The 14,503-nt window shown below is 46.7% G+C and overlaps 1 protein-coding gene across 13 annotated transcripts in view; it reads left to right on the top strand.

The window, feature by feature from the left end:
- Window positions 1–11,001, top strand: part of ZMIZ1 (zinc finger MIZ-type containing 1) — a 449,347-nt gene extending 438,346 nt beyond the window's left edge. For 12 of the 13 annotated variants that reach the window (XM_078150871.1, XM_021005985.2, XM_021005984.2 and 9 more), the window contains 2 exons: window positions 3,497–3,781; window positions 6,719–11,001. In XM_078150871.1, coding sequence (XP_078006997.1) covers window positions 3,497–3,781; window positions 6,719–6,826 — 393 coding nt within the window. In that variant the 3' untranslated portion in view covers window positions 6,827–11,001. The remainder of the gene's footprint in view (window positions 1–3,496; window positions 3,782–6,718) is intronic. The other variant, XM_078150873.1, reaches the window with a different exon arrangement.
- Window positions 11,002–14,503: the final 3,502 nt, after the last annotated feature.

Here is a 14,503-nt window from a genome sequence, read left to right on the forward strand (position 1 = left end):
TGAACAAAGAGAGAGGCCAAGAACAATAATTATTAACACCCCACCTTGGGGTAGCCATTTTATGCTTTTCACAGTGAGGACATTTATAGCCTCATTTGGTCTTTGAGATGTAAGTTAGATATAAGGCACAAATTATTGTTATCATTTTATAGATGAGGAAACAGAGTCAGAGGCTTTAAGTGACCTAACTAATTACCTCTGGACCCAGAACCAAAGCCTGGATCTCCATCTTGGTGTTCTGTCCTTTGCCTGGAGTAGGAAAGGCCATCGTAGACAATAGTCTTTGGGTTTGTGAATGGCTGAGGAAAAAGGGATGTGTATTCTCTGACCTCTCAGACATTTGACATAAGATAGTAACCTGTACCACAGTTTGGAAAATTGTTTTCAGGTTTGTTTGGATTTTTTTTAACTTCTTTGGGTAGTTGAGCCTATGTGATCTCATACAACCTGCCTCTATCTTCTTCCTGCCTCCTCTGGTTGCCTGGCATTAGCAATACCAGCTGTCTCCATATATGATAGACTTTCTCATGGTCCAGAAGCCTTGGGACTTCAGGGGAGGTAAAAACCAAAAGTGAGGTTTGGTGGAGAAGGACCAGGAAGAAGGGGAAACAGAGATACAGCCTGTGTTCTGGTTTTTGTCAGTCACACCACCTAGTTTCTTTGGGCAGTCTGCTAATTTCTGTGATTGGATAAAGGACAGAGACTGGGGTGTGTTCCAAGGAATCCCAAACCTGCTGAGAAGGCAGAGGGTGTTTTGTGCTCTAATGACCTTGGCCTTGGAACCTGCCACGAGGTCAGAGTATCAGACTTCAAAGTTGTAGCTCAGAATCAGCTTTTAGGCAAAGGCTGTGATTTAAAACAAGACAAAAATATGGCACACTAGCTTACCTGAGAACCTCTGACTGCATGTGTCAACCCAGGGCCAATGGCCCCAGGAAATCAGAATTGTGGCCAAGGAAAAAGGAGACTGGGCTTGCAGGAAGGGCAGAAGGGGATTGCTCCCAGAAATCATACAGGTCATTGGCTAGACACAGATCAAGTCTTGGCCTCCCAACACCAGGGAGCTAAGTCTACATGTGGTGAAATATTTGAGGATTTTATTAGGAGTTTTCTAAGACCATTTCCTACCTTCCCTCTGCCTTTTCTGGTACCCAGGGATAAACTCCCAGCTGAGGCCTACAGAGAGCCTTCCCTGTAAAATGGAGCAAGAGAGAAGGCACCTGGACCTGCTCTGCTACAGTGGAATTGAGAAATTGGCAAATTTTCCAGGGAATTTTCTGACCCAGGTAGAGAATGGAAAAAAGAAAAAGAAAGAAAGAGAGAGAGAAAGGTCCAGGTCCCTGAATCAGCTTCTAAAAATCAAGGCTACACTTGTGCTTATTAAAAGTCGCAATCATTTCAGGCTGGTGATAAACAGGGATTCAATCCTTTAGCAAAGTCCTTGCCCAGGCCACTAGAGATGCTGGTTTAAATACAAAAGGCTCCTGGCTCTCCCACACCTAGGTTTGGTTAGGTGCAAAGAAAAGGCACATTGTTTTCAAAGTAGCCATCTATTCATTCAGGTCTCACTAACTCAGGATTTGTGAGAGCTGATTGAAGTGCACTGGAGTCCTTCAGCCACCCATTCTTTACTGAACACCTGCCCAGAGTTTTAGGGAGGCAGTTTTGACTCACTATAAGTAAGAACTTATTGGTTACCCCAACAGGTAATGAGTTTCCTGTCATCACTACAAATGTGCAAATAGATGATGACACCAGAGATGCCAGAGAAGGGACTTCATTTCTCTGGGCCTCAGTTTCCCCATCTGAACAATGAGGTGGTTGGATCAGATGACATTAGCTTTAAATCCTGTGGTCCTGTGATTGTCACAATGAGAGGTGGGAATAACTGACCTGGGAGGGAAAGTCTCTTTCCTTCCAATTCTAAAGTTCTATTAGTCTCTTAGAAAAGGGAGCGTGGTTGCCTTCGGTAGCCTTAGGAAAAGAATCCGCTTTTCCATGGACTCCAATAAATTCATTTCTGTGGATGTGGGTGGTTCTGCTCACTAGAAGTGTTGTCAGTTCATTAAAGCATCCTTCCCCCTATGTACCAACAGCCTCCTCTACAAGTTAGCCCTTAGTGAACAGATTAGCTGTGTATACTTAAAAGCAGTAAGACAGCATTTTGGTAAATTATGCATTTATTAAGGGCCTGCTATGTGCCAGCTACTTCAGTAGATTCTGTGGGTCCAGAGATGAAAATGTAAAATTCCCTGCCTTCAAGAAACTTCCATTCTCTGGAAGTAAACAACCCGCTCACATATAGGTGTATGCAAGTGTGAACGGAAGCTGTTTGCCTGAGGAGTATTGGGAAGGGCTTCCCCTAGAAGGTGGCATCGCTTTCCCTGTGTTCTATAATTTAAGAAGGAAGTAATCCAGAATGCCTTTCTCCCTGTTTGGAGTAAGTGAGGTTTAGCAGCATAAACAACCCTCTCTGGTCTTTGTGTCTCTCTTCTCTCCCTTCTGAGGCATCCCTTCCCCTATCCAGAGGGTCTCTGCCGTCTCTGACTTTGGGGGGGGGGTGACCCTAACTTTGCTGCTTCTCACTTTGTTGCTGACTCCAGTAGAGAGGCCTAGGAAAGTTCCCTTGGGTTTAGGGTTCTTCCTGGTTCTGGAGATGGTTTTTGATTGGAGTCCCATTTGGCCATGGTGTCTACGGTGGGACCGTTATGAGGAGGAGGGAAGAGGCTGCTTGACTCCAGCTCCTTTCCTCTCCCTCAGGTTCCCTCGCCCCAGTGGCACCCAGTGGGTACCCCAGTGCTACGTTGTCCCTCTCCCCGATGAGACCTCTCAGAAAGTGCCCAGTGTCAGCCCAGGAAGCCGTTTCTGGCATTCATGAAGCAGCTGGGGTTTCCGGGCCCTTAATCCTCCCTACTCCTCTGTCACAGGGTACCAGGGGCTACCTGGAGCTGGCGCGGGTCTGTTGGGTGCTTTGCTCTCTGTGTCTGTGGGCGCGCCCCCCCCGTGAGCTGCCGCCCCCCCAGCTCTGTTCTGTGGCTGTGGCCAGGGCCAGCATTTACATGCCTCCCCCGAACCCTGAAACATTCACATTTTGCTTTTCCATTTCTGACCACGCTCTTGTTCATTGTGATGGTGTCCTGGCTGGAGGAGACGAGGGGGGCTGGGCAAGGGATGGGGAAGGAGAAGCTGGGTCCCTCCAATTCTCATGTTTGTGCTTGTCTCTTAAAGTCCTTCATCCCCTCCCTCCTTCCCTCCCTTGTCTCCCCCAGAGACACCCAGTGTGGTCCCCCTTCTTCATGGTGCTGTGGCCTGATCCTTCTTCCTGGTCGGTCGTTTTTGGGGGGCATCTTTGATTTTTTTCTTGATGGAAAAGCATTCAGTGTAAAGGGTGTTTTTGGTTTGTTTTGATTTTGGTTTTCATTTTCTTCAGGCATCTCGTGCACTGTACCTTGTCACCTCACTTTTCTTTTTTTCCTGCTTCTCTCCTCCTCCGCAGATCCCACATCCTGGCAGTTCTGATCAGTCCCATACTTCCATACAACAAGGTTTGCACGTACCACACCCCAGCAACCAGTCAGGGCCACCATTACATCACAGTGGGGCTCCTCCTCCTCCTCCTCCTCCACCTCCTCCTCCTCCTCCTTCCCAGCCGCCCCGGCAACCGCCTCAGGCTGCTCCCAGCAACCATCCACACAGCGACCTGACCTTTAACCCCTCCACAGCCTTAGAGGGTCAGGCCGGAGCACAGGGAGCGTCCGACATGCCGGAACCTTCGCTGGATGTAAGTTTGGGTCACCACTGTCATCTGCCTGCGTTTAGGTTTGGCACCTGGATGTGCACAAGAGACAGGGCGGGCCTGAGGGGAGGGAGAGGGAGGATGGGGAGGAAGAAGGGCAGGGGGGTGGAAGAGGAGGTGGGATGTGTGGCCAGAGGGGTCCACCCTCCCCACCTGCCTGGGAAGTGGGTGGGTGAGATGAGTGGGCTCACGTGGTTGGGTGGGGTCAGCACATCTCTTCTCATATCCTGGCTCCACTTAGAGAAGGGCTGGGGGTCTCTGCTCTCATTTGAGGGTCTGCCTTCTTCATTAATAGGCCCTTTGTCACTTCTAACTGCCTGACTCAATGGGCCTTCAGGCCAGCTACTAGGCCATAGAAACTCAAGGCTCTTGCCGTGATCTGTTCTGCCCAAGCACACACCGTCTTAATTCAGCTTCATAGGATCGGGGTTTTTGGTTTGGGGTTGGATTTTTTTTTCTATTTTTGAACTTATGGCAGTTTGAGGTATTCAAGGGGTATTCCCCCACCCTGCCCCCTTTTTCTCCTCTTTCCTGTCCCCCCTTTCCTCTCCTGTTTTGGGTTTGTTGCTGTCTGTACTGCTCTGTCTCTCACTGTGTGGAGGGGACCAGAAGGATGGGATGTTAGCAAAAGCCAGGGGAACTCTGGGCGTCCCTTTGTCTGTCTTGTCTGTGTGTATGTCTCTGATTTACTGGTCCATGTGTCATCCACGCCTGCTTTTCGGCCTTTTCTGTTGCACATTCTACGGCTCCCTGGGAATTGGCAGTGGGGGAAGGATGGCCAAGGGAAGGCTAAGCAGAGCTGGGCCAAAAATGGGAGTGACTGGGGACCCCCTCCTCAGCCCAGCCTCGCCACCAGGATGAGGACTGCCAATGGCTTAAAAAAAATAAAATCAGAGTCACCTCCCCCTTGGGCCACCATCAGCACCCTCTCTTTAATGGTCCCAAGGAGATGGAACAGTTAGTTATTCCTTCGACTGGTTGGCCACTCGTAGTATCCGTAGTAAGGAGCCTACAGAGAGAGGAGAAACCCAGTGTGAGTCATTGAAGAAAAAGAGAGGGCTGGATAAAGAAGCATCAGAGGGTAAAAGAAAGGGACATCCCAGAGAAGGGCCAGTTCCTTAGAGTTTAGCATCTAGAACTAAATAAAGCAGAGCATTCCAGACACAGGGCTTTGAGGCTCTGCTCAGCCCTCCTTCAACAAGGAGAGATTCTAGCTTTCTGATAGGTGGGGCCAGTGGGAGGCCTAAAGCTGGAAGGGCCCTCAGAGGCCCAGCCCCTCATTTTACAAATGAGGAAACTGAGGTCGCGGGGTGCTAAGTGACTTTCCCAAGGTCATTCAAGTAGTATCAGGGGAAATTTGAAGCAGGTCCTCTGACTCCGCAGTTCCTTGCCACCTATAACGGCCCCTTGATCCTCCAGATCCACTTAGCATCTCCTATTTGTGAATCCTCTTCTGTACAGCAGTGGTGTCAAACTCCCATAGAAATGGAGGCCACTAAATACATAAAGACCCCTGCCCTGCAAGCTTCATATTGACTTAGAAAACCGCATTGTTAATATTATCTGTGTTTTGTTGTATTTTTATTTATTTTGTTAAATAGTTTCCATTTACATTTGAATCTGGTTCAGGCCACACTGGGGAATGCTGTGGGTTGAAGGTTTGACACCTCTCTCCTAGGACTACACCAGGGTTAGAAACTGTGTATGAGGTGAAATATCAGGCTATCACCCTATTACAACTTACACCTTCCTCCCCACCACACACATACAAAAAAACCAAAACCAACTAACAAATTTCACTTAATTTTGAAAATCACTTTCATTTTTGTAGAATTTCTCCTCTTTAAGACAAACTAGTAATGAGATTTTTCGATCTACTCCTAAAAACTCCCCTGGAGATGTTTCCCTTCCCTCCCTCAGCCCCTGCCCTTTTCATGGGCATTGCCGTGGCCTCTTGGCCCACACTCTAGGCTATCACCCAAAGCGTTGCCTCTGGGAGAAAGGGTTGTCATTAAGTAAACGTTTCCATTAAGGTGAGCTAGGATGTGAACATCACAAGTGGGTCCTGGGATTCCCCAGAAGCCCCTGACTTTTCAGCTGAAGAGGGACCTAAAACAGGGGAGAAGAAGGTACACAGGCATTGTAGACCCCTTTTCAGTTTGTAGTTAGCCCCATGGGGCTTCCCTCCAGCCTGAGGGCTCCATCAGGATAGCAGAGCAGGACTTTGGAGGAGGCTGACCTCATCTCCCAGTTACATGGTAGCCTGTTATTACTTGGCACTGGGTAGATACCCACAAGCTCTTATACTGTGGGGCTTTCAGAATATGGTTAAGTATGTGTGCTGGCTGCGGACCACGGGTGGTCATTTGAACCTGCACTGATGTGCTGTGAATACCAGAGCTGAGAGAAGAAGAGAGAGAGAGACACACACACACACCTTCTCAGATCTTCTCTAAGATTCCTTCTAGAGATCTAGCTGAAGAATGACTTCAGCCCTCCATTCCAACCACATCAGTTCAATAGGGAAGTAGGACAGGCCACGAGCTAGACATATCTCCCAGCCTTTTCTCCCCATCTCAGTGGGGCAGGATATGTTTTGGTGTTGGGTGGCAGGCATTGGACCCGAGTTCAAATCCCAAATGTGCCACTGAACGGTGGTGTGAGTCTTGGGCAAATCACGTGAACTCTCCGGCCCTCTGTTTTCCTCCTCCACAAAATGGAAGGGGTTGGACCAGGTGACCTCTGAGGCTCATGAGCTCATGCTCTTCCTTCTTCAGGGGTAGAAATGGCACCATGAGTTGTCCTGTGGCCCTCTGGAGGGCAGCAGGAGGAAGAGTGGCCCCTTGAGGTGTCTGCCTTCAGTGACCAGCAGCCAGTGCTGGTCAGCCCATCCTCATCACCTTCTCCATCTTTGTTTTCCAGCTTCTTCCAGAACTCACGAATCCAGATGAGTTGCTCTCGTACCTGGACCCTCCTGACCTGCCGAGCAATAGTAATGATGACCTTCTCTCGCTTTTTGAGAACAACTGAAGCTCTCAGCTTTTAATCAGTCCCCTTCCCCACATGTACACACATGCACACGCATGCAAACACACACATACACACACACATACACACATACTTCTCCACCCCATGTAGTCCATGTCCTCCCAAGTTCTCTACCCCAGAACTTCTCCTTTGGAGCTGGGGGGAGGTTTCTCCCTGCTCTCGCCTTCTCAGAACCATTGGCACTCAGTGGGGAGACTGCAGAAGAGGAAGTGGTACCTAGACCACATGGGTTTGGGGCCCTTAGAGCACCTGCTTCTGGCCCTGGCATGGCAAAGCCTAAAGCCCAGGGCAGCTGAATTTCTGCCCATGTCCAACACAGTCCTATAAAGAAGAGCCTTGTGATGGAGAAAACCATCCCAGCACATCTCTAGCTCAGCAAGGATAAGAAAGTGGGCTCTTTCTCTCCTCCCTCCCCAATTCCTCCCATGCTGACCCAATGTCAGAAAAAAATCTTCTAACCCAGGGGTCTTCCATTTTTGAAACTGAGAATTCTCCCCATCCACCAACTTCCCAGACTGGTCGCTTGAGCAATCATAGAACCAGAAACGTGGAGAGAGATGGATGGAACAGGCACCATATGCCGGGGAGGGACAACCCACGCAGGAGTGAGTCCTGTGGGTGCTGGCCAGAGCTGCCGAAGTCACCACCACCGGAAAAGCACAAACCGTCCAAGAAAGAACCTCACCAGGCCAGAGCAGACCGTGCTTTGTCCCCTCTTCTCCCTGGAGCTGAGGGTTGCCATTTTTGACCACTGACCTCTTAGCCCCAACAGACCCTGCAAGGGGTCGTGCTACACAGAGGCTCAGAGAGAATGGATGGAGATGAGGGCCTTTGAAGGAATGGGGGAGGGAGAGTTGCTTTTGCTTTGGGTTCCAGCAGAAGGAGGGAACCATTGGGTTCTCTCTAAGGTCACAGACAGTAGAGAGAATGGCCACTGGGTCATTTGAATCACAGGAGGACCCTACGGTGGTTCCCTCAGCCAGAAATGTGAGAAAGCCTCAGCCCCTATCCTTGAGGAAGGGGAGTCAGGATGGGGTGGGAGGGGTTTGAAAATGTGGGAAAGAAGAGGACAAACCTGTCAGGAGGCAGACACAATAATGTATACCTTTACTCCCAGCTTACTCCTTTAAAAAAAAAATACAAAGAGAAAATCAGTTTTAAATCATCTGCAGAAAGGAACATTGGGATCTGATAGATGAGTGACTTCCTTTTTTTGTGTTTCCTTTCTTTTGGCTCCCCTCCACCCCATCTCCAGGACTGTTACATGTCATCTGGCTTCTTACACTCTGCCTTCCCCCCCACCCCACCCCCAGTCCCTTTTTTTGTCCTGTTAAACACCAGGGCTTGCAGAGAGGAAGAAGAGGGGTGAGGCTGAGGTTGAATGTGCTTGGTCTCGGGGTCTGTCGAGCCGTTGCTATGTGTTGCCTCTTCTCTTGCTCTGTCCATACTGTGTGGTGGGCTGCATCTGCAGCCCTGACTCCCCATCTCTGCCCTGCCCATGTTGGTGTGCCACGCTTTCCAGGAAGCACTACACATAGCTACATCAAAAGACATGCACACGTGCCAGCCTGCCCTTTAAGGAATCCCATCTCAGCTCTATCGCATGGACTGTTCTTCGCCCTCCGTGGTTTCAAATTAACCTGACGCTCCCCGCCTGTTGTGACGTGAAGTGTGTTCTGCTTGTCCATCCATCTGTCTCTTCAAAGCCCTGCTGTTTACTGCCCTCTCAGATCTTCTTGCCCTTGGCCCAGTTCTCCTATAGCCATTTTAATGTATGATTTTATTTGGGGTTAGCTTACATTTCTGTCAGTGGCCTGTTCTGGGCTCAGAGGATGCTGGATTTGCTCCCAGTCACTCAAATCTGTCAATTCTTTGCTTCAAGTTCCATGCTGTCATCACTGCCCCCCAGAGGTAATCTTTATTTCTCCCCCTCTCTGGGCACCCCTACCCCTTGCTGTAGATATTACAGGAGATGGTGGTCGCTTTTGTTTATTCCCGTCTCTCGTATTCAGACTACCAGATTTTCTGTAGAGAATTTGCCATCACACCTTTGACTGGTTGGTTTGGTTTTTTGCATTTTTCTCAATGACAAGTTGTTCAGTATGCAAAATTCAATTATTTTAAGAATCACTATTGTAAATATCTTTGTGAATATTTTAGTATCGTCTTTGATAATATTCAACATTTTCATGACCCGGTTATATCCTTTGCTGGTGTTTTTAAATACCTTGACTGAAGATTAAAAAAAAAATGAGTCCTTTTTTAGAAAAAAAAAGTAAAACAAAAAAAATCAAAGGTTCTTTTTACAGATTTAAGGGAATGAAATTTCTTTTTATTTTGAAGATGTCAGCTCACCCATTTTAATCCATTTCCCAAATCCTTTGGCAGTAGAGCAAACAGCAAAACAGGCAGCATGAAGTAAAATCTGGATTGCTTCCAGTAGTGATCCAGATGTTACCATCCCTAGCGTGCCCTGCCATCTCCACCCCTTCTCCATCCAAACCACACATACAAACACATACATATGCACACACACTTGGGATAGAATGTGATTTGGGAGGTGGGGGAGGGGGAGGACAGGCCAGTCCATTGTCTCCTGTGTGGGGTGATCTCTGTGGGAAGGTCAGCCCCCTAGATGGAATTGAAGGGTCTTTAGCTACCAGGTGTCATGACTGTCTCTGGGGACCCTTCCAATTTGCCCACGAGTGATAAGTTGTCTTCCCCCAGTGCTACCCTCCCATTTGCCCTGTGGCAGAATTTCCCAGGACAAGTCGGCACCTGCTACTGGCTTCCCACTTCTGAGTGCTCTTCTCCTAGGGAAGACAACAGGTTTCCTGTCCTTGTCCTGCAAGTTAGTCTCCATCAAGCATTTTCCTTTAGGCCTAAGCATCAGCCTTCTCAAACAGGCAGTGATCAAGAGGGACTGAGAGCTTTATAGGGAGCCTTTCCCACGTCATTTTGGGGACAAGGGGAAGGGACAGGCATGCAATGAAAGGGGATCCAGGCTCTGGCTCTTTTTGTTTTTAAGCTGTCAAAGGTGCCATTACCCTAAGTAAGCTCCACAGAGGAAATGATACCTTTGTAAGCTAGGGTGGCTCTTGAATTCCAAGATGGCACCTCCCATTCACGTCTTGGTGGATAGAGCCTCAGAATCTCCAAGGTGCCCAGTGCTTCAGAATAGCTGCACCTAAAGGAAACCTGCCCATGGGATCTACTGGCGTGTTTGTGTCCATGTTGCCAAAGTTAATTACAAGGTGGGATGGGGGGGAGTGGGAAAGCTCCATGAAAGAAATATGAGCACCCCCACCCTTTGGGCTTTTTAAAGCTTTATTTGTGTATCAAATTCCCAGTAGATTTTTTTTTCCTCCAGATTAAAATATATATGTATATATATATTTCCCCTCCCCCAATGGAAGCCCTAATGAACCCACAGAGATCTACACTTCTGCTCACTGATAGATAACTTAGGACCGACCCATCCAGACACCACCGTGTCAGCAGCAGAGACTCAAGGGACACGTCTGTACATATGTAAATGAGAAATAGAGACCTGTTAACAGAGATGCATTCATCTTCCTTGGAATGTGCATTTGATTTTATTTTGCAAAAAAGACAAACAAAAAAAAAGCTTGGAGCTCCATCTCATGTGGAAAAAAAAATAGATCCTGTCTGTTAGCGTTTGTGAAGTCTCCGCATTGGATTCACACTCTGTAATATACTCTGACCCTGAGTGGAAAGTTTTGCTTTGTTCTGTTTTTATTTTATCTACATGTACTCTTTAGCTTCAATGTGCTAGTCCTCTCACCTGTGTATTTTTAGGGTGCTAAGAAAACAATGAAGAAAATAAAGGAGATTTAAAAAGATTGTAACCAAATTCATACTTTGTACAATTTTTGATATCATGATCAGAGGTGAATGACACATGCCCACACACAGGCGCGTGCATGCACGCGCAGTCATGTAAGTACAGTCGGAAGTCACTTCTGCAGAAACGGTCATTGTCTTTGTTTGTACATCGTATGTACAATGCAATCATTTCATACTTTAAACTGGTCAGAAAACTAATTGTGATTTCTAGTCTTGCAAAACTGTATGTAGTTAGATGATGTGACAACCTAATATTTATCTAATAAATATGTATTCAAACAAAACCTGTATATTAGGTGTTCATGTGGTTATTTTGTATTTAAAGATCAAATTATTGGACTATTGCTAGACATTTCTATACTCTGTTGTAACACTGAAGTATCTCATTTGCCCATGTTAATTTTTTTTTTCTAAATAAATTTTCAAAATGAAGGTTTGGTGAATTAACCACTGTTTTGTGAATTTAAGAAGTGAGTATGAAAAAGGAAAACACCAACTTCTCCCTCCCCAGCTGGATAATTGATTTGGAAATCCATCCAGACTGAGCTAGTTTTCTAGTCTGGTCTGGTGTCTCAATCAGACAGGCCTATAAATATACCCTCTTTTCTCTCCAGCCTGAGTAATGCAGTCACTAGCTTACTGTGTTGAAATTCTATTTGTGTGTATGAGAGAGAGAGAAAATGAGAATGTGGTTAGAAGAATGGGACATGAAGAAATTGTTAGAGATCAGAAATGTGTAAATGTATGTAATAGTCAAAGGTTTAAATAGTGCTTTATATTCATTCCTCATTTGATCCACAGGACAACCCCGTGAGGTGGATATATGATTATTCCCACTTTATGGATGGGGAAACTGAGGACCAAGAGAGGTTAAGTGATTTGTCCAATATCACACTCCTGGGAAAGGGGGGAGAGGGAAATAAGTGGAGGCAGTAAGTCTGCAAGAAAATCAATATGGATGGGATTGAGAGTTTGTTTTTATTTTTTCAGAAAGAATAACATGTGAAGGTGAATACTAGAGAGCTGGGCTAAAGAGTATGAGACTAGAGAGGGGGTATGGATCTGGGAGGGTTCCTTTGTGAGCCAGGAAAGGGAGGGAAAAGCGATATGGGAGATGACAGGGTGTTGTGTGTGAAGGAGTATTTGTAGAGAGACGATCCCTATGGGAGAGGGAGAGGTAGAAGGGTGTAAGTGGTTTCAAGAGAATATACGTGGGGAAAAGAGAAAGAATGGTGGGGGTGTGAGGGGAGGAGAGGGTGTGAGTGAGGAATGAGAGAGTGTAAGGGAGGAGAAAGGGAATCAGGGTCTACCTTTGATGGAGAAGGTACAAGAGTAGGAGGAAGGATGTAAGGAGGTGAGTAAGAGGGGAGGAAAGTGTCAACATAGGGTTGTGAAAGAGAGAAAGAGAATGTGTGTGTGTGTGTGTGTGTGTGTGTGTGTGTGTGTGTTACTGTGTGTTATTGTAAGATACATTTTGGTATTTTCCCTACGGCACTCATTTTTCGTGGTGTACCCGTGGGCACTTTGGTGAAATAACCAATTTAATTTGAGGGAGGGGATAAGGGATGTTACTTACAGTAAAAGTGTGTTTGCAATCTAGCTTAAAGTTACAGCTGAGCCTCAGATATTTGAATCCGACCACAAGCATCTTTGAAAAATCTTACCTGGAAAAGGGAAAAAATTAAGTAAGACCTTGAGTTGATTTAAGGGAGGAGTGGGTGGTAGTCAGTAGAATCCTGTGATTGCATTAATAAAAGAAAGGGGAAAAAAATCCCAATAGCTTCCCTTGTGCTTTTTTTTTCCTATCGTCCCTGCCTTAGTAGACCCTCAAACCAGCACAGCCCTGGGTCTCTGTTTCTAGAAGTTGGTGGCTCAAGAGGGGACACAGCAGTCATGCTTCTCAATGACACAGGCTTTCCACCCAAGCTGATGCCTTGGCACATAGGCACTCAATGGGTGTTGATGAATTGAGCCACAGCAAGGGTGGAGTGTTTGTGACTTTATTCCAGGACACCAGCATTTTCAAGGGCCACTGAAAGGACATCTAATACTTCAACAATACCGAAACACCATCAGTAAGAATAATCAGTTAAAATAAAATGGTATTGGATGGTATCTTCCAATGGCTACACTCCACCTAAGCTCGTCCTGACCTGGTTTCAACCCCTTAACATTTTTCCTACTCCTCCATTACCTCCTGAGCAGCAGCCTGGGGGTGTTTGCTGGGGTCTCTGATATCCCAACCCCTTAACTGAGTTGAGGATTTCTAGAAGCTTGCCACAGACAGAAAAATCACTAATTATCACTCTCTTTGGTACATGGTACTTCATTCCCTGGGTATTGTTTAGACTGCAAAGTGAGGGGCCCAGTGCCTTGTAAAACATCCCAAGTCCTGTGGAAATTAAAGAAACTTTGAAGCAGCTAGTACGCTGTGAGTAAAGATTCAGATTTTTTCTCCCCCACTTTCCAGGTGAGCTAAACAGCAATGCTTCAGCTCTCCATGACCACACTGTGTCCAGACTGCCAGGGCTCTATCCATCATCAGGGCCTCCAGCACCAGGTCCCAAGTGTGCATCATCTTGCATTTTGCATTATCTTGAGATAAAGGAATGAGGCTGGAGTTAGAGCATAGAGATCATAGATTTGGAGATGAAAGAAAAGAGAGAATCTGGTCTAGCCCCCTCGTTTTAGACATTCAAGTTACTTATCCAAGGCCACGCAGGTAGTGACAGAGGCAGAATTTGAACCCAGGTCTTTTGACTTCAGAGTCACCACACTTTGCACTGTACAATAGCCAGAATCTTAGGAGCACAATCACCAGTTATTTACCATCCTAGACATCCCAAGAGACCTTCTGGCTCAATCCCTTCTCACCTGCTGTTTGAGAAGGAGCAGAGCCACATTTGGTATTTTCCCTGCCTTCAGAGAAAAAGATTTTCACCTCCTTTCCCCAACATCCACTGGATTGGGAGTTGCTCTGTGTTGGGAAGAAGGCCCCTTCCTTGTAGTACAATTTCCCATTCTGTCACCCTAATCACCTTCAGCCTTGCTCAGTCACAGTCACCATCCTCAGCCTTCTCCTTCCACTGTGCCCCCTCTGTCATTAACAGCCTCCCTCACATCCTAAATCCCCTATCATGCTCTTTCTAGCTTGTGTTTGTAGAAACTTGACTCCCTCTGAAATACCTGGTGTCCCAGGCCACACTCTCTATTAATAAGTACTCTTTCATGCCTGAACATACTGGACTAGGAGGAGAAAACAGCAAACCCCTTTCTCCTCACTGCCTCACCTTTTTGCCTACCATCTTCTCCTTTGATATCTGCTCTCTGTCTCTCTCTGTCTGTCCCTCTCTGTCTCTCTGTCTGTCTCTCTTTCTCTCTCTCTCTCTCTCTCTCTCTCTCTCCCTTACCTTATCTGGATTCTTGTCAGTCATCTGACTTCCCAGTCACAGAATCAGAAGTGACCTCAAAGGGTGTCTAGCCTAACTCAAACCTAACCAAGAATCCCCTCTTTGACATACTTCAATACGCCTTTGCTTGAACACCTCAAGTGATGGGGAACCCACTGCCTCCTTTGGCACTCACCCTACTTGTGGAGAGCTCTTCTTATTAGGAAGTTTTTCCATATATCAAACCTAAATTTGCCTCTTTATATTTTCTACCCATTGATCCTACTTCTGTCCTCAGAGACCAAAAAAGAATGAGCCTAATTCCTTTTCCCAACAGCCCTTCAAATACTTGACTACAGCCATCATATCCCCCCTAAGTGTTCTTTAGGGTAAACATCTCCAA

The sequence above is a fragment of the Phascolarctos cinereus genome, unplaced genomic scaffold (genome assembly GCF_003287225.1).
Source record: "Phascolarctos cinereus isolate Bilbo 61053 unplaced genomic scaffold, phaCin_HiC Scaffold_3;HRSCAF=262, whole genome shotgun sequence".
Lineage (NCBI taxonomy): Eukaryota > Metazoa > Chordata > Mammalia > Diprotodontia > Phascolarctidae > Phascolarctos > Phascolarctos cinereus.